The 23,945-nt window shown below is 43.7% G+C and overlaps 1 protein-coding gene across 2 annotated transcripts in view; it reads right to left on the minus strand.

The window, feature by feature from the left end:
• Positions 1-23,945, minus strand: part of GABRG2 (gamma-aminobutyric acid type A receptor subunit gamma2) — a 135,674-nt gene that overhangs the window by 64,760 nt on the left and 46,969 nt on the right. For both annotated transcript variants that reach the window (XM_053297921.1, XM_053297920.1), the window contains exons 2-6: positions 18,120-18,268; positions 11,144-11,211; positions 9,678-9,898; positions 7,893-7,975; positions 1,369-1,506 (exon numbers count right to left, since the gene is read on the minus strand). In XM_053297921.1, coding sequence (XP_053153896.1) covers positions 1,369-1,506; positions 7,893-7,975; positions 9,678-9,898; positions 11,144-11,211; positions 18,120-18,268 — 659 coding nt within the window. The remainder of the gene's footprint in view (positions 1-1,368; positions 1,507-7,892; positions 7,976-9,677; positions 9,899-11,143; positions 11,212-18,119; positions 18,269-23,945) is intronic.

A 23,945-nucleotide genomic window follows, 5' to 3' on the forward strand; every position in this document is an offset into this window, starting at 1 on the left:
ACAGGTATATAATTATGCAACATACTTCCCTATATTTAGTCACTCATCTTCAGTCAAGCAATTATTTTTATAATGTAATTTGTGTTTCTTGCAAAGTTAAACGTTGAAGTAACCCTGACACACTGAGTCACCAATATTTATGCATTACAGATTCCATTACATGTGTACACCAAGGATGATACAAATAGGCAGAAGGAAAGGTTGTATCCATAAGACATACAGCTCAGCCAGTACAGAGTAGCAACCACCAATTTAGAACTAGATTGTTCCATTTACTGCTGACCCTGAGACAAAGACAAAATGGAACACTGCAGATCCAGAAGCATATTAGAAATGAAATTGTGATACTGAGTCACAAAACCTCTTCCTAAAATTCTTTTATATTGCAGCTTGAAATAAATCAATATCTGATGACAAAGCAAGCATAACTAAGAATCTGCCCCCATTTTAGTCCTCGTTTTAGTTGTCTTCGTCCTCATCCATCCTCACCCATGCTCTATTCAAGGGACTATAGCAGACACATAAAATACCCTTAGTTTGATCTAGAATTCTAGCAAGCTAGAATCTTCTCTCTGGCATGCTATTGTTGAATGTGCCAGGATCTTTATATATAAGAGAGCATCTAATCTGTTAATCTCACTAGGGGCGGAGCTAGGGGAGAGGGGTCCCATGTTCACCCCTTTCCCTGATGGCCCCACGGAGTGAGGGAGATAATGAAGAAAATAGGGAGAGGTGGAACTGGGGGGCCCTCTGGAGCTGGGGGCCTGGGTTCTTTGAACTTAACTGCTCAATTATATCTACATCCCTGAATCTCACATATGCAGTGATACGGCCTAGGAACAGATACATCCCAGTAGGCTGATAATGTTGCATTTCAGCACACAGCAAACACCATATTGACTGTTTTCACTCTTCAGCATTTTTTTAGGAGCCTTTCATAGACAGTATTGATGCTTTTGAACTTTGGTGCTGGAGAAGACTTTTGAGGATACCATGGACAGCCAGGAAAACAAACAAATGGGTCATAGAACAAATCAATCCAGAATTTTCACTCGAGGCAAATGACCAGGCTCAAACTATCATACTTCAGACACATACGAAAACCCAGCTTCCTTGAGAAGTCCATAATGCTGGGAAATGTTGAAGGAAAAAGAAGATGAGGATGACCAGCAACAAGGTGGATGGACTTGATTACAACAGCAATGAATGCACTACTGAGAGACCTTAAAGGCCAAGTTGAAGACAGATCATCCTGGAGAAAATCTATCTATGTGGTCGCTAAGAGCCGACACCGAATTGAAGGCACTTAATCAATCAATCATTCATTCATTCAATCAACAGATGATTAATAAAAGTAGCTGCACCTACCAGAAGTTGTTGGCACCACTTCAGTTGTATTTCTAAGGCCCATAAATGAAAACTGATAGAGCCTCCAGGACCTAGTGTCTCCCACTTCCACTGAGCTGCGCTTCCACATATAGATAATTTCTTCCTTTGGGTAGCCATCTTCAAAACAATAAAGATCATAAAGATAAATACTGCCTGCCATCAACATTTTCAATTATGTGATGTCTCCTATAGCCACATAAGAAACTCCTGCTTAGGCCAGGTCTACAGTACTGTATATATGCAGCACAATGAGATGACAGGATCTGGATGTGGTACAGTGGACTGCATCACTTCAGGCTACAGTTAGGGATGAGAAAAACAGAAATGCTTCCCAAACACAACTGCGAAACACACAAAGCAACTCTATATCATGTGTAAAACCATATTTTATACTTAAAATTGATTATACCCTGACATAAGCCCTATTCGGGTACATTTCAATTCGTGGGCAGCCTCATACAGCCTTCATAAGAGTGCACTGGCAAACCTCTCCCCTTTCCCCTCCATAGACAGGCACTGAAACTCTACCCTCCCACAGTGCCTGAGTGTAGTATTTGACTGAGGAGACAAATGCTCTATTTGGGGAGAGATTCTTCCCATAAAGAATGCCAGTGTTCCACATCTCTTCCGAGTGCAGCATTTGTCTCCTCAGACAAACACTGTACTTGAATACTGTGCCAGGGTGGGGTGGAGCCAACAAATGGGGAGGCTGGGGCTTCCCATTGCACTCTCATGGTGATACATGCTTTGATAACATCTGCATAGCATTGCGACAGTATAAAAGGAAACAATTCTCAGGTGAAATAGTCTTAGTTGTTCACTGCCAAATAGTAATTACTGTAAGTATACATAGTATGCATATGCACACATATAAACACAGTATTAGAAAGAATCACCATTGTTATGACTGCCAAAGACAGGTCAGGCTCAACCCTCACTGGTGAACTGCCATACCCTGCTTGGTACACAGTGTGCACAGAGAATCAATTCCTGCTACAGCCCTGATCTTCCTCCCCAGTCTCCAGTCTCCTTTCAAAATTCATAGCCCTCTCTTCTCAGAGCCCCTGTCCCATTTAAAGTTCCTCAGCATGTAGATCACCTGAAGAGCCAATTCCCATTTCCAAACCCCATTCGCCCTCTCCCAAGCCCAGTTCCCCTTCATCTCCATCCCTGATGTTGGTGGCAGCTGCTGCTGTTACTTAGGCATGTTCTCCTTCTGGTCTCACCACTCATCTAGTCCCATACTCTCCCTGCCTTTTAAAAAGGCAGGGGGCAGGGAATAGAACATCAGGAACTGTGGACTCATATGTTCAAAAGACACAGAGAGTGGAAACACTGGACCACAGCTGGAGGAAGACAAATCTGAATGCTGGTGACTTCCACCACCACCACCAGGCTGGGCAGGGCAAGGCCCAATGAGGTGGCAGCAGTGAAGCACTAACTACCACGTCCTCAACCATTCTGCCACTTGAGATGCTTCAGTGGGCCTCATTGATGGGTGGGCCCTGACCAAAGAGCACTACTTCCCCCCCCCCATATATGCAGGCATCTGGATTTCCTCTCCTGTGGGTAAGCTTCTTCTTTGGGTAATTAGAGCAGAGGCTGTAGCTCTATCCATAACTTCAAAACCAAAATGTCAGCAGGTATCTTAATTTCATTTGGTTTGTGTGTTATGCAAGCAGGGGATCCCATTTTTGCATGTCCCTCTACATAACATTGTATATAAGTACACCAGAGTAAAACATTCCAGCCCACTATTTCCATGATAGCTTTCAGCTTCAAATGGATTTATTTTATTTTATTTTATTTTAACTCTAGGGGACATTACAAATATAATACCTCACCTCAGCCTGAAGTGATACAGTCCATTCTACCACCTCAAATTCTGTCTCCTCATTCTGATATATTTGTAGATAAGGCCTGATATTAATACTACAGTTCAAATGATAAAAATAGTCTTCTGGCTGCAGAGATCCCAAGAAAATACAGATTAAGAGAATGAGGAGGAGGAGGAGGAGGAAAGAAGAATATCATGAAGCTATCCAGATGAGCAGAAAACAGGGTTACCTCCTGAAAGCAGATAGAACTCTATTTTTACCTCATAGCAGACAGGCACATGCTGCAAACCGGGCAGGGAGTGTGAGTGACAGATGATTAACTTTTTCAGGTTCTCTCCAGCCATTGCTAGCATTGTTGATCCTCCAGCCCCGCCCATGGCAACAGCAGTCGTGAGTGGACAGAGCAAGCATGTGACCCAAGGAGACCACTCAGAGGGCTCCAAGCTGCAGTCCCTCTTTGCTGCTCCCTGATGGGTAGCCTCAGTTAACCCTTTCCTGGCAATTGCAGCACTGTCAAAGGAACTGAACTCCGTCCTGATGCCCAAAACGAGAGAGAAGACTAGAGCAGCTGCACCTGCCAACCAGCCCCAAAGGAAGAATCATACACACACCCAATGCACTCCTCAGATCCAGGAGGGACACAGCAGATGCTCCCTGGAGCAATTGCCAGATGCCGATGAGAGCAATTGCAAGATGCCCCCCATAAGTAGCCCCCCATAACACTCCGTACACCGCAGCATGGTTTGGGAAGGCAGAAGGGGGAACCTTCCCCTCGCCCGCTCACCCTCCCTGCAGCTGTGGCTGTGGCCTCTGTGGCACCCCCACCCCTGTATAGTGTGTGTAGAAGGAAAAAGGGAGAACCCCACCCCCCCACTGCCGCCGTAGCCAAGTGGCGACTCTGCCTTCCCATCAATCCGCCACTGCCACCCCTTGCTAGCCTTGCTGGGCGTAGGAGGGTGGGCATGTGGGGAAGGGTGTCCCCATCACTTACCTGCCCTGATGCTGCCACTTGCCACTCTTGCAGTGCCAGCAGGGTGGCAGAGTGAGTGGCAAAGTGTCGCCCACAACTGCACACCCTCATTGGCACTGCTACCCTCTGCATCTTGATGATGGTGCAAGGGTGGGCGAGTGGGTGCAGTGTCACACTGAGGCAAATTGGGCACCTGGACTGCCCCCGCTGTGAGGCCCTCCACTGCTGCTGTGAGCCCCCTGCTGCCACCGTAAGCCTCCCCCCACTGCCATTGCCTCCATGAGGCCGAACCAGTGACCCTTGCACGGACAGTCATTCCAGTGGTCGCTGCCACTCCACCAGCAGATGGAAGGAGGAACCGGTGGAGCCCAGAGCGGTGTACTACATACTCAAGTTCCTCCTCACAACAACTCTGTGAAGTAGGCTAGGCTGAAAGAGAAGTGACTGGCCTAGAGTCACCCAGCAAGTCTCATGGCTGAATGGGGATTTGAACTCGGGTCTCCCCGGTCCTAGTCCAGCACTTTAACCACTACACCACGCTGCAGGCAAGGGCAGGGACACTCCTGCTCTTCTCCAGTGACTTGCAGGGGACAGGAAGGAGCACAAAAATCCCCATTCAGCCATGATACTTGCTGGGTGACTCTGGGCCAGTCACTTCACTCTCAGCCTGACCTACTCCACAGGGTTGTTGTGAGGAGGAACTTGAGTATGTAATGCACTACTCTGGGCTCATTGGAGGAAGAGTGGGATATTCTATATTATTAATTCTTCTAGACGGGCCATGCGCCCTGCGGGGCGGCTGGAAAGCAGTTTGACAGCTGGATCGGTGGCGCTGTGAAGCGGCAGGGAGCTCAGAGGCTGTCAGGCGAGCAGGCGACAGTCCCTGGCAGTGGCAGGGGGAAGCAAGGACTGCGAGACAGAGATAGAAAGATGGAGGACAGAGAGCACGAGCACGAGACTTGCGGGGGAGGCGAGCAGGGGTGGCGAGAGCGAGGAAGAGAATTGTGGGAGTGGCGAGAGACTTGTGGGGGCGAGCGGGGGTGGCGAGAGCGAGCGAGAGCACCGCGGGAGTGGTGAAAGACTTGCATGGGGTGAGCGGGGGCGGTGAGAGAGAGCGAGAGCATTGCGGGAGTGCCGAGAGACTTGCGGGGGAAGAGCAGGGGTGGCGAGAGCGAGCGAGAGCATTGTGAGGGTGGAATGCCACATGCTCAGTGCAAGACCACACAGATGCTCTGTCTGTGTGGGGTCAGCTAGTAAAATGTAAAATGAATGAATAGTATGACATGTGTCTGTGCAATTATTCCCCTTAGGGGATAGGGCTGCTATAGAAAGAAGGATTTGAGCTCCCTGCCTGGCATCTCCAGGTCGGGCTGAGCGGGAATCCTGACTGAGAGCCTCGGGAAGCCACTGCCAGCCTGTGTCGACAGGACTAAGACAGTACTAAGCTGGATGGACTACTGGTCTGACTCAGTGGAAGGCAGCTTCCTATGTTCATATTTTCCCTTGGGCTCATTTGCAAGGTGCCTGCCACTTTAAGGAAGCTCAGTGCTGTTTGCTGGACAGGCTTTCCAAAAACAAACTTCTGCTGTGCTTTGCAGCCCACTCTGTTATCCAGGCTCTATGGTATCCCTGGGGAGGGAGCCTCAAGCAGCGTCCCACAGCATTCCATGGCTCGACACGGGCACTGGGAAGGGGTAGGCAACCTTCCCTGCTTGCTGAACCTGGTTTTAGAGGAGGGGCTGGGAACTGGGTGACCCTCTTTTGACAGAGCCCTGTTTGGGAGTTTGCCGAGGTTCCACACAGTAGTGCTAACCCCGCCTTCAGACCTCAAGCCCTGTTTTTGCTGGTCGTGAGAATAGCTTCAATGACTGACTCTCACTATAGATGGATTCACATGTTTCCCCCCTCCCTCACATGGTGATTATTGCAGTAATCCTGTGATGAAATCCATATTGAATGATGTCTTCTGAAAGTTCTAAGCCCCCACAAAAAGGCATGCCCATGTCATGTCTTTTGCAGTGAATTGTTGTAATGATTTACAACAGTTTCAACGGATGCCAAACAACCTGTTTATTTTCATCCCTTAAACTCTGCTGAATTGACTCTGTAATAACTCTCTCCATTATTTTAAAATCCACATAAATAGGATAGGTCATGTGTGGAATGCCTTACACCAATAAGTGCTTTAAATGTATTCCTTGTTTCTCAGCTTACCAGCATTGGCTGCTCCATAATGATATGCCAGATCAATCCTGAACTAAAAGCACAACAAAATATGCAACTGACTCATGCACTTACATTGTAATCTTATGCATGTATTAGTTCTGGAGGACAGCCAGTGCAGTACTTGGAGTATTGGATTTGGAATGGGGAGATTTAGCTTCCATTTTCCAGTCAGCCATGAAACTCACTGAGTAACCTTGAGCCAGTAACTGTCCCTGCCTACACTGCCCTGTGGGTTTTGAGGATAAACTGGGATCACCCTGTGCATACCACCCCGAGTTTAGGAGAAGATTGGGACACAAATCCAATAAACAAAAAGAAAGAAAGAAATTTGGAATCAATAGGTAATTCCTTTCCCTTTTGCACAAGAATCTATGTACAAATAACATGTTACTTTCTCATTTACCAAGTGACACATCGTTATTGCTTAAAAGTAGCTGCAATTAGAGGCACATGCACCAAATTCTTCTTGGAAACTGAGAATCTTCTTGGAATCTGTTCAGGCATTTGGAGAAAAAGGTCACTGAACATAAGTAGAGTGTCCAAAGCGGCTCCACAAGTCCCATTCCTAGCTCATTATTCATCTTCCACCCATGCTGCTCACAGTTATGGTGGTGTTCATCTAAAGAGGCAAATGCTATAAGCCTGATTGAGCCCATTTCCATGATCAGAAGGATGGGGCAACCAGGCCTGCTGATCACGGCAATGAGCTTGATCACACTTATGATGTTCACCTCTTCAGATGAACACCGCCATAACTGTGAGCAGCATGGGTGGGAGGGGGTGTAGTGCTCTGGGGCTGGAACTTCTGGACCCACTTAAGACACTCAATGCATGTTTGGCTTCTTTAAAAAAAAAAAAAAAGCTCCTGAACAGGACTAAAGTGTGTGCCCAAGCCTTGTATTTCTGCCTGAGCATTTTTGTTAACCATACTACAGTCTGTCACTGCATGTTGAAATAATAAAATAATTAAGGTAACTAAAGACATCTCTTAGGGCACAATTTTCAAAACTGGGTTTTGTATGGTTTCCAACCCGAGGTATTTTCATTGAAGTTAAGGATTGTGCATCAATAGGGAATGCGTGGGAAGTGAGCATCACGTTCTATTAATAAACTCTAACTCTCTTATTTTGTAAGAGGCAAGAATGAGTCACGCTTACATTTTTCTAATCTGACCTGTCAACCACACCAGGGTGCTAGGAATGCCCATATGATCGCATTATGTACTATTCAATTGTCAAAATATACAATATGCAATGCCAACTTTAGAGCAGATCATAAGCTATTTTAAATGTAACTGTGAAGCTATTAATGACTCTAGTTAAGTATATGCCCTCAAGTGAATTATTTCTGGTAATGCCCTGGCTTGCTTAATTTGGTTGACTACAACACATTTATTAATAATTTATTTTTAAAACACTATCCCTTTTTTCTTTCCAAAAGAGACAATTTGTTTTGAATTCACTACTTACAGCTCGAAAATGCCAGTGGACAGGAATGTTCATCCATTGGAAAGTTGTGTAGCTGTAACTGACACTCCGCATCTATTGTCAATCTAAAAAGAAACAAAAATTAATATTATTTCCATCATCAGATAAAATGTTCAGAGGCTGTGAAAGTGCTAAGTATATGCTTACAGAGAAGGCACAAAATCCACACAGTTTCATACAATCCCCTTTTCCTCCAAGCCAACTTTCAATGCCTATTAGGCCATAAGGTGAAATGCCAACTTAGCCTCTTAAGCGCGTGTGTGTGTGTGTGTGTGTGTGTGCACGCGTGCTTTTTCGTACTTGCTTTCTAGACAGTGTTAAGGGACATCCAACTTTCATACCCATTTCTGGAAGTATTTTGGCAAACCAAAAACATGCCACGTTTCTGCATGACTCTGCTCTGCTTCCTATAACTTCTCCTAGCCCACAAGAGCAACTGCTACGCCAGCTGAACTGAACTTGCATAGCTAGCCTACCAACATTTCAGAATGAGAAATAGGGACAATGCACCATGCAAAGCATGGCACACAATTTTTTTTTTTTTTTACTCCCCACAACCACATGGTAGGCATTAATGTGCAAATAACCCACCAAAAAACCACTCACCGGGAAGGCATTCTGTACATCTACCAGTGTAGATGGCAACTAGCCAAAAACAACCATCTGATCTCAGAAAATCTCAGAAAAGCAAAGTCAGTGCTCTGTCAAATAATCTGTCCCTTTTCTGCAAGGGTATATTATATAAACTGAAGAAATTAATATTCTGAAAATCAAAGAAGCCAGTGTTCCATCAGATAATCTGACCCCTTTTGCAAGTGCTCTTAAACGAATCAGACCCTGCTTTCTTGCAGGGAAATTAATGCACTCTGAGAGAGAGACCTTGTGGCCAGGGTTCTTCTCCTCTCTCAAAGCTGAATTTCAGATGCAGGTGATTCTCTGAAGGGAGGGGGAGTGGGGGAGGGGGAGGGAAGTGGTGGAAATCAGGATTCTCCATGAGCCATGAAACGTGGTGGGAATTCGTGGCTGTCCCAGGTAAATCGGGGCAGTTGACAGATATGAATGTGGTCAACTTCTGAAGCATTCTCGGGTCCTCTAAGCAGCTGCCTTCAAAGCAACAGTTCCCTGTTAAGAAGCTATGACAGTCACATTGGTTTGAAACTTGTCTTAAGCTAGTGTAAAGGCCTCATCCACAATTTACCATTTTGCAGTAATGCTATGCGGAAGCACTTCCACAATCCTGAGATTGCCTGAGGTTGAGAAATTATATAGCCCAACAACTGACAGTGCTGTGCTGATTGTTACAAACTGTTCTAAACAGCCACAAGCCCCCAGCAAAGAACCCCATAATACCCCATCTTGAGGCTGACAATGTAACAGCTTCCATGAGCCAAAACTATATAGGCAGTTGTTGAATTGTATATGGGCCTCAGATATGTCTGTGGTTTGGCAGAGCTCAGTTTCCTATGTTGTCATGGAGAAGAAAGAGGGGAGTAATGCTAGTACAGCAGGGAAAACCACCCTAAAAGTTTTCTGTTGAGAAGGCTCAAAAAAGGCCACTGTCCTTTGCATTGGAATTACCAGTTATGAACAAAAAATTAAGATAAAACCAACTTCCTGCTAAGCAGCAAATTATATAGATTTATACTTATTTATTTTTGACTTAAATATGTAAGACATCATGTAGTAATTGTGTAAAATACTTTTTAAAAATGCATATTAAGCGCAAAAAAATTATGTTGGATAGAACTGAAAGAGAGGTCAAAGTACCTTAATGTATATAGTACTCTGCCGTCATTCCAGATCCGAAGCATCCGATTAGGTGTTGTTATCCAGTGAGCATCAGCCTTTTTGGAGTTTCGGAAGAATGTGTCAGGTATCCAGATCTTCCCAACCATGTTGCTGTTCAGCCTCAGCACTTTTATAGTGCTGTTGAATCTTAGCCGTCTGTCATACCACGTTTGGGCAAAAAATATATCTATTGTATATTCCTGCAGTATTAACAAAATACATCAAAGAAAATATCTATAAAGTCTTGGCTAGGTCTCACTTTCAAACACTTTGCAATCTTGTTTGACTACACTTTCAGGGCCATTTCATAGAGGATGCTGAAAAAGTCACATCAGTAGCCTGATCCACAATACTGTAGTTCTGGGCTCCTGATTTTAAGTGATGTCTCCACCTGGGATGATGTTGACACATTCCTGAAGAGTATGGCTAATAGAATGTGATACCTATTGAAACTATTGATTTGCATGTCGGCACGCCCTTTCCTAAGCATTGATGTTTTGATATAGTAACTATAAGCACGGGTCTATAAATAAAAATTGTTTAGCATAACTGGATTGTGGACCAAGCATCCTGGGCAGTGTCTCAATAATTCTTATCTTTAAATCAAATTTAACAGCTATTTTATGTGCACAGAGATATATAATCTACTAAAAACATGTATTACTGGTGAAAGATTTTCAGTAGCAAATGAGAAATTGAGAGTGGACGGAGCTGTATCTCAGTGATAGAGCATCTGCATTGATGCAGAAGTTCCCAGATTCAGTCCCCAGCATCTCCAGTCAGGGGGTCTGGGAAAATCTCCTGCCTGAAACCCTGGAGAGCTGCTACCAGTCTGTGTAGACAATATTGAGTTAGATGGACCAATGGTCTGACACAGTATATGGCAGCTTCCTGTGCTCCTAAAAGCTGAGCATAAATCTGAGGACTTATAATATTATAGCAATTAAACATTAATGTTTGCTCCAAGTATTATACCACGTACAATTCCAGGTTGGCTTTGGATACAGCATGGATTTGTTAAAGAGCCATGCTTCTCTTCTGTAATCCAGGATGTGCATCCATGTAAACCACTTGGGGAACTTTTGTTGGAAAGCGGCATATAAATATTTGTCGTATTCATATTCATATTCATATTCTCTAATTAAGGATGTGAATGTTGCTTCCTGGTTTTGTATAATGCACAGGACAGAATGCATTGTTGATGTCTCATGTGAAGGGAAGGCTTGTGTATGTAACAACCTTTAATCATTTTCTAGCTATGCACAGCCATTCCTCCAGATTCTCACAAAGCTAGGTCTTTACCTCTGTCTATTATGGCACTGATACTAAAACCTTTTAAATATTTACCCAATGATACAGTATAAATTTTATAGTAAATGTACATCAGCAGTCAGTAATGGCATAATACAAACAACATGGCAAAATTATGAACAAATGTTACATACCATATTGATAGCATTCACTGGACCAATGCTATTGACATACATATCAGTGTGAATTACTGTTGGTTGCACTGTAACAAAAACAATAAGAGCTGCTAATATCACCAATGATTTAAAAAAATTCTCAAATATAAATGAAACTCATATATGAAGCATATGTTTTAAGAAAGCCAGCATTTCTATTTGACAGGTTCAGTAGTTCTAAATGCAGAGGGGTAGATATGTTCTGTACATCTAGGGAAGGGTCTAATCTTTTTTTTGTTCCCTTCCCCTGGAGGAAGAAAGGAAGGTTAGTCATATACAGAACTTAATATGTGCAATTATATATTATTCTATAAGCAAATATAGTCAAGTCAAATTTGCATTTTAATTTGATTACTGCTTAGACAAAGGGGACAGATCCTTCCCCCCCCCCCACCACATTTTAACAACTTCATTATGTATGAGAATATAATCAGGCCAGTGTTTGTGCAGGGGGAGAGGGGTGTGATAAAGCTAGGCTCATTTTTAAAAAAGGACATTGCACTGTGATTTTTAAGTCTCTCGATAAGTCACACAAGACATTTCACATTATAGGAATGAATGCAAATTACTGACATAGCCACAAGAGGCAACTGAAAATATTTAACATAACAATTCCAGAAGCTCACAACAACAGTATTATTTGGATGACTGCAATATACAAACTAAAATTATTGTTAGCTTGATTGCTTTGAAATATGGTTTCCATATTTATGCTAAATAATAGGCCTGTGTAGTCTGATAGATCCAGTATGGACAGTGGAATGATACTGGGGATAATCAGAATCACTATTGTAAAAAATAAGAAAAACTATCAGAATATCGGGACACAAAATGGCACCAGAAATACAAAATGACATTGGCATCCTTTGGCAGTTAGGATAATTCTTTTTGGATGACTGTTAGAAAAATTGCTGCAATCTTCTGCCATTTGCCTGCCTTTACATTTATCCATGTTCCAGAGCACAGAACAGCCTCTCCTCTCAAATAGCAGTAGTTGAGATTATCATTTCCTGAAGCTTTTTTTTTTTTTTTAGGTTTTATAAAGTATACTTGCACAAGAGCACCTTTTTGGTTTGTCAAAAGCACCATTTTTCAAACCAAAAAGGTGCTCTTGTGCAAGAACATCTTATCAAACAAAACAAAAAAAAGCATTAAATGTCAAAGGATCGATGGATTTACTTAAAATTTAATACACTGTAGCCTTGTTCATTCTTTCAGTTGCACATATATTGAATGTGCTTGGGCAGGCAGTGGGACTGCATTTGTCGGCACCATCCCGAACCTCTATGGATTTGGCTAAAAGTCTAAAGTAGACTCTGTGTAGACTCTCTCCCTCCAGTAAATGCATAAGGTATTTATGACATTGAGGCTTGAGTTGGGCTGCTCATGCAAAGCGTGAGGATTGAGGTAAATCCTGGCACTGCCTCCGAAGGTAGCTTGGGAATTTAACCTGACCTTTTACCTGGGCCATGTGTATGCTCAGGCTGCACGCAGCCCGAGCAGACACAGAGTTGCATGCCTAGAGTGCCTGACTCCCAAGGGAATCCCTCAATGCACCATGCTCATAGTGTGGTGCATTGTGGGATATCTGGAGGCCGGGATGCAATCCAAGCCATGTAGCTTGCGGCAGCGCTGGTCATTATTTATTTATTTGATTTATATATCGTCCTTCCAAAATGGCTCAGGGCGGTTTACAATTAAAACAAGCCACTAAAACAATGAAAAGCTAAAACAAATTAAAAACAATATAACAACAATTAACAATTTAAAAACATTTTAAAACAACAATTAAACAGTTACAGTAATTAAAAGCCCCAAAATCGGGTTAGAATTTAAAAACCCTGGAAAGCCAGGCCAAACAAATACGTTTTAAGGGCTCTCCTGAAGGCTAATAAAGAATTCAAATTACGGATTTTTGCAGGGAGCGCATTCCACAGCCCCGGAGCAGCCATAGAGAAGGCCCGCCTCCAAGTCGCCACCAGACGAGCTGGTGGCAACTGGAGACGAACCTCCTCACATGACCTTAATGTGCGGTGGGGATCATGCAGAAGAAGGAGCTCTCTAAGGTAACTCGGGCCTAAGCCGTTCAGGGCTTTAAAGGTAATAACCAGCACTTTGTATTTTGCCTGGAAACATATCGGCAGCCAGTGCAATTGTTTCAAAATAGGCGTAATATGGTCTCTCCGGGTTGCCCCAGAGACCAATCTGGCTGCACATGACCAATCCGGTCATGTGGGTGCACAGGCCACATGGCTGGGATTACTGTTGTATCCTCTGGGGAGAAGGTAGGTGCTATCCTGCCTTTTCCCTGCCCACCCCTCCCAAACAGCAAGGGGTCATGTGAATGACTTTATTATGTGAGAAAACAGATAATGCATGTACAGATGTACATAAGCTCTCTTCTCACATACTACCTTAGGAATTTATTGGATAGAGATGGAAAATACTTTCTGGTCCTAACGTCTGTGGTCATGCCTTCCAGCAGCAATGATTTGAATTTCTGGAGAAAGTTCCTACCTGCATTCTGCACCTTAAACCCTGACTGCCAGAGGCATAGCCTGAGGCCACATCACCATCAGGGGGCTGGGCCGGAAAGTTTGGTCCTGCTTCATCATGCATTCAAGAAATTACATTAGAGAAGGACAGCTCACAGCTCACACAACTGGGACTCCTGTGCAATCTGTCTTCCCTATCATACAGAGTGTCAACATCCATATAGCAGTATATGCACAGAAGCCATTTTCAGAATTTTGACAAACTGACTTGTCCCCCTGCACAAGTTCAGCATATATACAACTGATTATCTGAATGTGGCATTGCTCACAAATAAAAGGGCAGTTCATGTAACCATAAGCTGGGTAGGAGACAAGTCCTACCAAGTTTCAGGAATTGGGCACATTCCCATTTTGCACTCAAATGCTTGTAAAAAGCAAGGTTGGAGGTGGGGAACTTGATTGTCTGTCAATCCTCAGCTGGGAAAAAAATGTTCCTACCCAGCTAGGACTTGCCATCTCTGACCTTGCTTTTCACAAGCATGCAAATGCCAAAAAGGAGTGCGCTCAGCTCCTGAAACAGGGGCGGGGGTGGGGGGGGGGACACACAATGTCTCCTACCCAGTTTATGGTCCTGTGAACTGTCATAGTGTCTTTCACTTACATCATTTTCTTGTGCCTTGCAACTTTCTTGCCTCAATCATTGCTCTCCTCTTGTCCAACCCTGGATCAGTTCCATTCTGCATTCTCATGTTCCTGCCTGCTCCAAGTCCCCTTGGGTTGATTACCTCATTGCTACCAAATCTGCTCACTGGCCACTCGATAACTTCTTCTGTCGCTTGCCATTTTGCTATGAGCCACCTGGGCTCAAGCTGAGATTCCATGTGGTAGAGCAGCTTTTGAGCCTTCCAATCCTCAGCTGGCCCCACCCAGTAAGACCCATCACTGGCAACCCTTGCAACAGGAAGGAAATAAAAACTTCCTGTCTAACATACGATTTGCTCCAAGATCAAGGCCAGTTGGTTCTGGTTATGATGGCTGACTGTTTGCCTGGACTGTCTCTAGGTTTGTTTCTGACCTTTGGCTTGTTGCATGCTCTTTGGGCCAGACTGCTTGTTCAGCCCAATCCTAGCCTGTTTTGTCCACCTAGTCTGCAACCTCTGTCTTTGGCTGTGATTCCTGCTTTGTTCCCTGAACAGATCACCTGCTTCTTTATCTAGCTCTTATGGTCCCAGCTTTGGACTCTGCACCCTCTAAAGGTAAGTGACACATTTGGGTTAGAATGATCAACTAATTCTTCATCTTTGACACCTTCTGATAATAGCCTAGCCTTAGGTGTGTGGCTAGGGAAGAGTAGGCTCATTTTCACCTCTCTCTGCAGTGGCCCCTCATTCATACCAGCCCATGCCCCCTGAATGTGATTTCATGCGCAGGGTGTGTGACCAACACCCAGAAGGGCCCTGGGTGGCCATCCGGAGCTCATTTCCCAGCCAGTTTCATAGAGAAAGAACAAAGAAAAAACACAGGTGACAATGCAGCTGCCTGGGAATGAGCTTTGAGGCTTGGCAAGACAGACAACTTGCAGGAGCTAGGTGGCTTAGGTTCTTTGAACCTCTCTGCCCAATTATAGCTGTGCCCCTGTCTAGCCTGCTGCTACTAGTATCTATACTGATGGTTTCTGTGAAACAACTTGGCTTGTTATGACCACACTAGCTCTCCAGCATAGGATGTAGTAACTATCAAAACCCATACCTGAGAATATTGTACAGATTTTCTGAAAACTCTGGTAAATTGCAATTGACTTCATGTACACTAGTTCAGGCTCATCAACTTTCTTTTTGTCATATTTCCAGATTCTCATCTTCTCCTGCTCAGAGGCGTATATAGGGGAAATAGCGCCTAGGGCAAGCACTGAAATTGCGCCCCCTGTACAAACATCTGACACCCATCTTTCAGATAACTTCACCATAATATCAGCTCAAAAATACAAGTCAAGCTTGTTAATCTTTTAATATTTCAAAAACTATTTAGCAGTGGATGTAGCCAGACCAAAAAATGCTGGAAAACTACACATTTCAGTATGCTGGGGCTCATGCAATACCCAAATACTATGTGGAGGTGTACTTGGAAAACTAAACAGAAGTGCCTGTCTAATTCTCTACTGTGCATTGTAGCATCACTATTATATAAGTTTTAAAAATAAATGGAGAATTTGACTTTTCCCAGATACTCTGAAAATAATTAAAGGATATGCAGAGTTAACTGTGTCACTGCTTGGAATATATTCTAGTATTTCAGAAAGACAGTTAAAATGAGAGAAAGAGCAAGAAACTCCCAGTGGGCCTTGATACTAAGGATTTCACACTGATTCAAAGACAAACTCACCATTCATAGCCATATTATTAAGACATCACATTTAACTCACTTATTACAAGAAGCAAAGTAAGAGCAAATGAATACAATCCTAGCTTATAAGTTTCAGCTCAGTATTCACAAGCCCTGATTCTCTGTACATAGTGCCAATCTGAATATGTGTACAGTGACTTACTGTATATTATATTAATTTTTTTAAAAAAATATCTGTAGCCCCTTTGGGGGTGGTCCTAAAGGCCGTGGAGGGAGGTCTTGAAAGTCCCCCCTCCCCCTGCTGGCCGATAGGGCCTCGCAGGGACCATTTGAGCATGTGCATGCATATATATATATATATATATATATAATGGCTGCTGAAAACAAAGTGGCTGCTGCGCTTGCTCAAATGGCCTCTGTGAGGCCTGGCATGGCCTAGGGCCTCACAGAGGCCATTTGAGCATGTGCAGTGTCCATTTTGTTTTTGGCGGCCATTTTTTTAATTTAAAAAAAGGGCGCCCCCCTTCAAGTGGTGCCCAGGGCACGTGCCCTGCCTGCCCTACCCTAGATACACCCCTGCTATCATAGAGTGCTACATTTTAATACCTCTGTAACTATGCTGTTAAATTCTGTAAAACATTTACTGGTCTAGGTTGTTTTTCCACAAAGAAACAGCTTGACCCACAATCCAGTTAAGTCAGAGTACTAATTTTCGAGCCACTTAAATGATTATAATTGAAGTAGTTCTGTCTAACTGAAATATCATATCAGAGTAGTATAGTATAACTCTGAACACTGTGTAGCTGAATGTTATAACAGAGTATAGGGGTGTATACAAAGAGTTCCACCAATAAATATATACTATATATCTATACCTCTCTCTCTCTCTCTCTCTCTCTCTCTCTCTCTCCTATGTATAGTATGGGAGTGTGCACAGTTCGGCTTGAACCAGGGTGGTTTAAAGGTTCAGTCTGTGATCGAACTGAACCTGGTCTGGTTGTGGTGGACTTGTTCCACGCTGAACAGGTGGCCCAGAGGGTGGCGATAAAGTTAGTTGAAAGGCCCTCTTACCACCAAGCATCCTGCCCACACTTCCATTCACCCCCCTGGTGTAGTCCATAATGAAAGTGTGTGTGCTCCTGCCTCTTTAACCAAGCTGCCTGCTCAGTAGTGGCATGGTTGTGGCATCTGTGAATGCCACTTGCATAGTGTTCATGAATGTGCGGAGGTCAGAACCAAGCCAGAGGTGAGTAGGCAGCTTGGTAAAAGAGGCAGGAGCGTGTGCACTTTCGTTATGGGCTTTGCCAGTGGGGCAAGCAACAGCATGGGCAGCAAGCTTGGTGGTAAGAAGGCCTTTAACTATCTCTCTCACCACCACCACCACCCTGCACTGCCACCCCTTCACAGACCCAGGGTGTGGCACTCCCTGGCACTCTCACACCCCTCTACTTGTAAAGGGGAATCCTCACCGGATTCCCCTTTACAAGTATTGCCACCTGAACCAGCGAACTGGTTCAGTTAAATGGACCGGGCCGGACGGTCAGTTTGATCAAACCAGTTTGGTGCACTGCAGTTTGGATCAGATTGGTTTGAATTTTTACCGAACCATGTTTTTTTGTTTGCCACTAGTATAGTATGACTCTTAAGTTCTGAACATTTGCTGTTATTTATCTATTTATTACTTATTTATTTAGTTTTTACACTGCCCTTCCAAAATGGCTCAGGGCAGTTTATTATTAAAACAAAACCATTAAATCAATTAACAGTTTAAACAGAGAATATAAAACACCATAAAACAACAGTTAAACAATCAAAATAGTTTAAAACCCTGAAGCCCTGACTTCAGTTTTAACTTCACCCACAGATGTAGTTAAACAAACAAAATAGCAATATGTTTTTTTTAAATATACTAGGATGCTATTTTTATATAATCCCTGTGAGCTGCAACTTTCTTCAGCATCATACCTGCTTGAACGCTTTAACTTTAGGTACTTTTTTCAGAAAGCTTTTTTTAATAGAGAAATCCCCAATTGTCAGTTATTATGCATATATTGCACTTCTTTCCATTAAGTGAAATAAACTTTGTTACTGTTAAAAAATTAAGAAAACAACCTCACCTCCTATATCCGGCCTTAGCTTGTTGTCATATCCCTCTAGCAGGCCATTCAAAATAAGGGTAACATCACTTTCATGGACTTTGGGAGTTAAAACCCACGTCTTGTTGGTTGTGTAATCTTCATAATCATCATCACTTTTTTGGCTAGAACTATTTGAAGAAGAAAAAGTAGAACATCAGAGTCATAAAATGGCTGGTGAATGTGGCAATTACATTCATAGACAGCTCCATTAGAAACCATGATGACTAGATAACCCCCTCTGAAATAATGAGAGTGCTCTACAAAACCCTGGAAAAGCTTTATAGAAATAAATGGTAGAGGGAATATTATTTATTGACTGGTGTTTACAGCTCAATTTTAGTGAATTTCAAGGGAGCTGAATAGACATATTCTCTTTTCTGTCTTATGAGTCAGTGCCTCTTTTAAACATATCCATTGCTTTGCTGGTTCAGATCAAACATTTCCCCCAAAAGCAGTATATCACCAATACATTAGTATGGAAGAACAAAAAGTTGTTTGGCAGAGTTCTCTCCTTAAACAGAATTATCTTACTTTAGAGTTCAAGGGCCCTTATTTTCACAACCAGCTATCTGTCTTGCTGTTCAGTAGAAAACCAGGCAATATTTAAGCTTAGCTTGCTGTTCAGTACTGTCTTAAATCTATTTGGAAGTTCTGTATTAAATATTGTCCATTTCTATAGCAACTTTTGTGCACAGGGTATTATCATTCTTGTTCATATTCACAACATCCTGTCAGACAGCTCAATAATAGTCTTTTTTTACAGAGACAGAATGGAGACCAAGACTGAATATGCCTCAGGCTATCTGGTGAGTTGAGGATGGATTCACACAAAAAAGAATTTGGTAACACTTGATAATAGGCTGTCAATGGCCCACATGATGCACAAGGCAATGCCAGCATTCCTGATCTGCCTGCTCTGGTACACATGTGGAAGCCAGTCCAGGCACAGCCCCATACACACATTGTTTTAAATAGTCGTGCAACTGGGCTACTGTGTGACTATTGGGATTGTCTTCCATGTGCACAGCAGTGCTGGGTGATCAGGAATGCCAATGCTGGCTTGCAGATAATGTGGGCCAATAAGCTCTCATGCAATCTCACTTTGCTGATGAATATAAAAATATTGTTTTTGAGGCAACATGGAACAAAATGTGATATAATGGATGCCTGATGTCAGTAAGTTGCCACTGGGTATGTAGTCACTGAGTGGCCACAGTGCTTTGTTGTTGCTGTTTCTTATGATGTGATTATTTATACTTTTCCAGAATTTAGCCTTCAAAATAATATAATGTACAAGAAAAGAACAGCAATAATGGTAATAGCTATACAATGATTTGCCCTTACTCTCCCACCTTATTACATGTATTTAACTCAAATGATCCAATGTGTGCCCACATCCAATACACAAATAACCCTAATATTAATGTCTCCCAAACAATAATGAGAGAGATAAGAGATATAAGAGCTCTAATTGCACATGAGACAACCATAAGTGTATATAATTCTAATAAATTATTGCAAATTTCCCAGAATATTTCATCATTTCTGCTCATAAAATATATAATTTTTCATTTGTCAACAAGATCAGCAAGTCAGTTATCCACTGCTCTGCCTCAGGAAATGCTTTTATTTTCTATTTTTAAAGTTTCTGACTCTTTGCCAGTATCAAAGCTTAAAGATACAATGCCTTATCATATTTGGACAATTTCCATTCATTTGAAATTATCTCTATTATTATAATTTATAGTGTAAATCACAGTTAATATTCATCACCATGCCTATCCTTTCCAAAACGTCCTTCCAGGATCAGCACACAAATCTACATTCTCAAAAGGTAACGTAATCCAGTTCCTTGTGCATTGCATCTCCAGCAATAATAACAATTTAATAATCCTAATGAGAAGAAGAGAGCTGAAGTCCAATAAGCTCTCAGTTAAAAACTTTGCTGATTTGGTCTTAGGCAGAAATCTAATGATGTCTTGCTAACCCAATGCCACTACCCAGTTTTGTGGTAACAGTTCTACATTCAGCTTCAGCTTCCATATACTGTACAGTATCTCTGTCCTTATCCAGTGTTGGTAAAGATTTGTTTAAAATAAATGCATGAAGACCTGCACTGGCTGTTCCTGTATTATGAACAGTCCTCAAAAATCTTAATAAATCAAGAACTTCAGAGGCAACCAAAGTGCCCAGCCTAAACTACACATTCAAGCTATGTTTAAGCTTAAATTATCGCCTGCTGGGCTTGTTCCACAGACAATGGACACATTTTCACATAATGCAAAACTGCAGTTAAACGGGGCAGAGCTGGGAATTTGTTAATGTCTGAATGTGTGCAACCGCAGTTTCACTGCAAATGCGACCTGCGGTTTCCCTCGCCAAACTTCAATGTGAACCTTAGGTTTGTAGTGAGTTTCGCTGCCCCAGCCTGAGATTTCGCGGTGGCAGCATTATGTCTGAAAGCTGGCACCACCAGAACTGCAGTTTCAGGCAGTTTCTGGAACTGTAATCATAGAGAGGGCAGCCCAGACCAGTCCAGGATTGTGCCCACTCCATGCCTTTGGCGCTGGCTCTCTGAGAATTGGACCTGCCCCCCATCTCCAATCAAATAAAACAGTTGCCTAGCAACAGGGACACCACCACATCCCATCCCAAACTTCCAAGCCTGTCAATCAGGAAAGTATCACAGAGGCATGCCTTTCCCCACTCTGTTTCATGTTCCCCAATCCTGGAAGTCTGGAGAGAAAGGGGAAGGAATGGCAAGATGAGCACTATGTGCTTAGCTCTCCGAAAGTGAAGCAACAAAGAAGTATTTTCATAAGCACATGCAGTGGTGGCGGCTACATAAACAGGGCAACCCCATTAGATTGCTAGGACAGTAAGGCGATACCTGAGATCGGGATTAAAGGTCAGCCCCAACCAGAAATTCTTGAATGGCTGAGGACTATTTTCTTGCACAATGATGTTGGGGAAGGGGTGCCCAGACCCTTCCCTTTGGGGAAACATCTGTGGTCCCTAGGCTTACTCATGAGAGGACGAGGCAGCCGGACCATGATTGCCAACAGTGACAGGGAAGATTCTTCCTCTGTTATAACGATGGATGCAGCTCCTGAGTGGACTGTTCTCTCATGTGAGTGGAAGGTCATGGGGATACCCATTCACTACTCATGAGAAGAACCATCCAGGGGTACACAGGGATGGGGCTGAATTGCTAATAGTGTGTGATGATACCCCTTCTCCCAAGAACTGCTCTCTCATGAGAGTGAAAGGTGATGGAGACACATGTGGGCTGGATGTCAGATGCCGCCCAGCCTGGTTGCTCAACACAAGCAAGCTGTGGGGATGTATACCCTGGCAGCACCTCTCCCTGTCTTAGTGACTACCACAGAAAAGCATTCAAAAAAGCATTCATCTTTGAACATGTCCATCTTTATTTTTACCCCAAACAGTAACCCCATTCTCCTGGGTTCCCAGACAACTGGGTCTACCCTCTCTCACAGTTCCCCATGGCAGCAGATCTGCATGCACCTCAGTGACAGTATAAACCTAGGAAATTTGAATGAGAGTTAAGATATGTCCCCAGGCCTTGTGTTTTCCCAGTCTTCCCACCCAGCTACGCCCGGACACATGGAGTGTCAAAATCTCTTTTGGGTGCATCAAAGGCCTTCCTGGAGAGAAGCAGACTGCTGTGCAAATGATCTCTCATTAACCAGAGAGAATGGGGGCCCCACACAAGTCATTAGTATGCAGTCCGATGGAAGACCAAAGGTTGTGGAACCTAATGTCCTCCCCTGTAGACTGGCCCTCTCATTAGGGTGCTAATTCTTGAGAAGCAAGCCACCACAAGGCAGGAGCATGGTTTCATCTCCATGGGCTGCTTTGCCAGGGCAAGCCATCGCAAGAACATCCTTGGTCACAGTGGGCTGGACCCCAGGATCCTTTGCCCTCCCTCATATACATATCCCCTCCTAGGAAGTCATCATGATGTATAGGCCATAAAGGGTGAAATCAAATGCTTGACATAAGCTTCGCCATTTTGTTTGAGTCTGCTACAGAATCTAAAGTATGCTGCAAAACCTTTTACCCTTTGGTCCTTAAGTCCTCTCTCCTGGGCTGATTATTGGGTTCCATCCGCCTAGGAACAAACCTCCCCTGTTGGGGTCAGGGTTACCCTGATACTTCAATCATGTTCCCTTTCCTTTCAGAGTAATAGAAAAATAGTGCCCTCAGCATCCCGCCCCCGCACTTCCAGAAATTTTGCTTGTGTGTGGCGCTTTGTTGCGGGGCTCTTATGAGAGCAGATGGCTTAATTGGCATTTAAAGGGATTTTAAATGCCTTTTCCCTGCCAAAGGTAGGTGGTCCATCCCGAAAAGGCATGATTTCACTCAGCACGCCCCCTTGAAGATTGTGGCCAATGGCTGCCACCCTGCTGATGTCCTGATGTCTTGCCCACAGTCTGGGATGCAAGCGCTATGGAGCTTCCTGGGATGCAGCCTTGGTGGACCAGGAAGATGGAGGGGCTCCCCTGCCTGAATATGGAAATTGCTGGTGCATGGTTTGAAGAACATTGTAGGGGAACCCCCGAGGTGGAGCTGATCACCATGGGTAATCACGGCAAGCTTCATGTCAAGGCTACCCCCGCCCCACAGAGGACCCTATCAGATGAGGAAAGAAGTAGACATCAATACGCCCACCACGAAGCTTTGACACTGGCTCCAGCAGGGAGATGTTGCCTCTCTATCAACCGACAGTGTAGTTTCGCAGGATTGGGAGCGGCTCTTATGAGATCACAAGGCAAGATATTGTGATACTTGCCCAAGCTCTCAGGAGCTATATAATGGAGGACTGCCCAATGATGAGTGGCCAGTCCAGGAGGAGGGCTTGGTGTGGAAGGAGCCCTGGGATTCTGACTGAGCCTTGGGGGTAGCAGCACTAGGGCAGGGCTGGTGAATGGAACACGCCCTGCCTGTAAGCCTTAAAGCTCCCCTGGCTCAAACCTCTGAGGCCACTTTAACCTCCTTTGGCAATGGAAGGCGGACGGCTGTACTACTTGCGAATGCAGCCAATGTCACAGTTATTTGGATTGGGCATGCATCTTTAATTTGAATGTAACTATGTATTGGCTTGGGGATGGAGTCACAGTGGCCATATTCACACATAACATGAAACCAGAGTTTGACAAACCCATGATTTCAATTTTAAACCATAAATTGCAGCACAGGCGTTCATCCAACTGCAGTCTGGAAACTTCCAGTTTCAGAAGAAGGGAGCCCCTCCCTCTTCCTGGTCCCAGAAAGCTCCATAGCACTTGCGTTGCCAGACTGAGGGGAAAGCATCAGCATACCACCAGAGTGGCTGTGATTGGCCACAATCTTCAAGCAGGTGTGCCAAGCGCGATAGTCCCTTTTCATAATGGTCCGCCCATGGTCGCCAGGGAAAAGTCATTTAAATGCCTTTAAATGGCATGTCATGCCAGTGCTTCTTCTGACAATGATGGCACTGCCCGCCTCCTAAGAGCCTCACAACAAAATTGTTCCACAAAAGCAGAACTTTGGGTGGGTGGTGAGGATCTTGAGGGACACTCTTTTCCTGTTACTCATGAAAGAGAAGGGAACATGATTACTATCAATTTCGATTATTTATTTATTTGTTTGTCTGTTTGTTTGTTTTATTTGATTTCTATACCACCCTTCCAAAAACGGCTTAGGGCAGTTTACATTAAAACAAAACAAAATCAATTAACAATTAAAAACAGAGACTATATAACCCAATTCAAAAACATTCAAAACAGTTTAGAAAAAAAC

Source organism: Hemicordylus capensis, chromosome 2 (genome assembly GCF_027244095.1).
Source record: "Hemicordylus capensis ecotype Gifberg chromosome 2, rHemCap1.1.pri, whole genome shotgun sequence".
In the NCBI taxonomy this organism is placed as follows: domain Eukaryota; kingdom Metazoa; phylum Chordata; class Lepidosauria; order Squamata; family Cordylidae; genus Hemicordylus; species Hemicordylus capensis.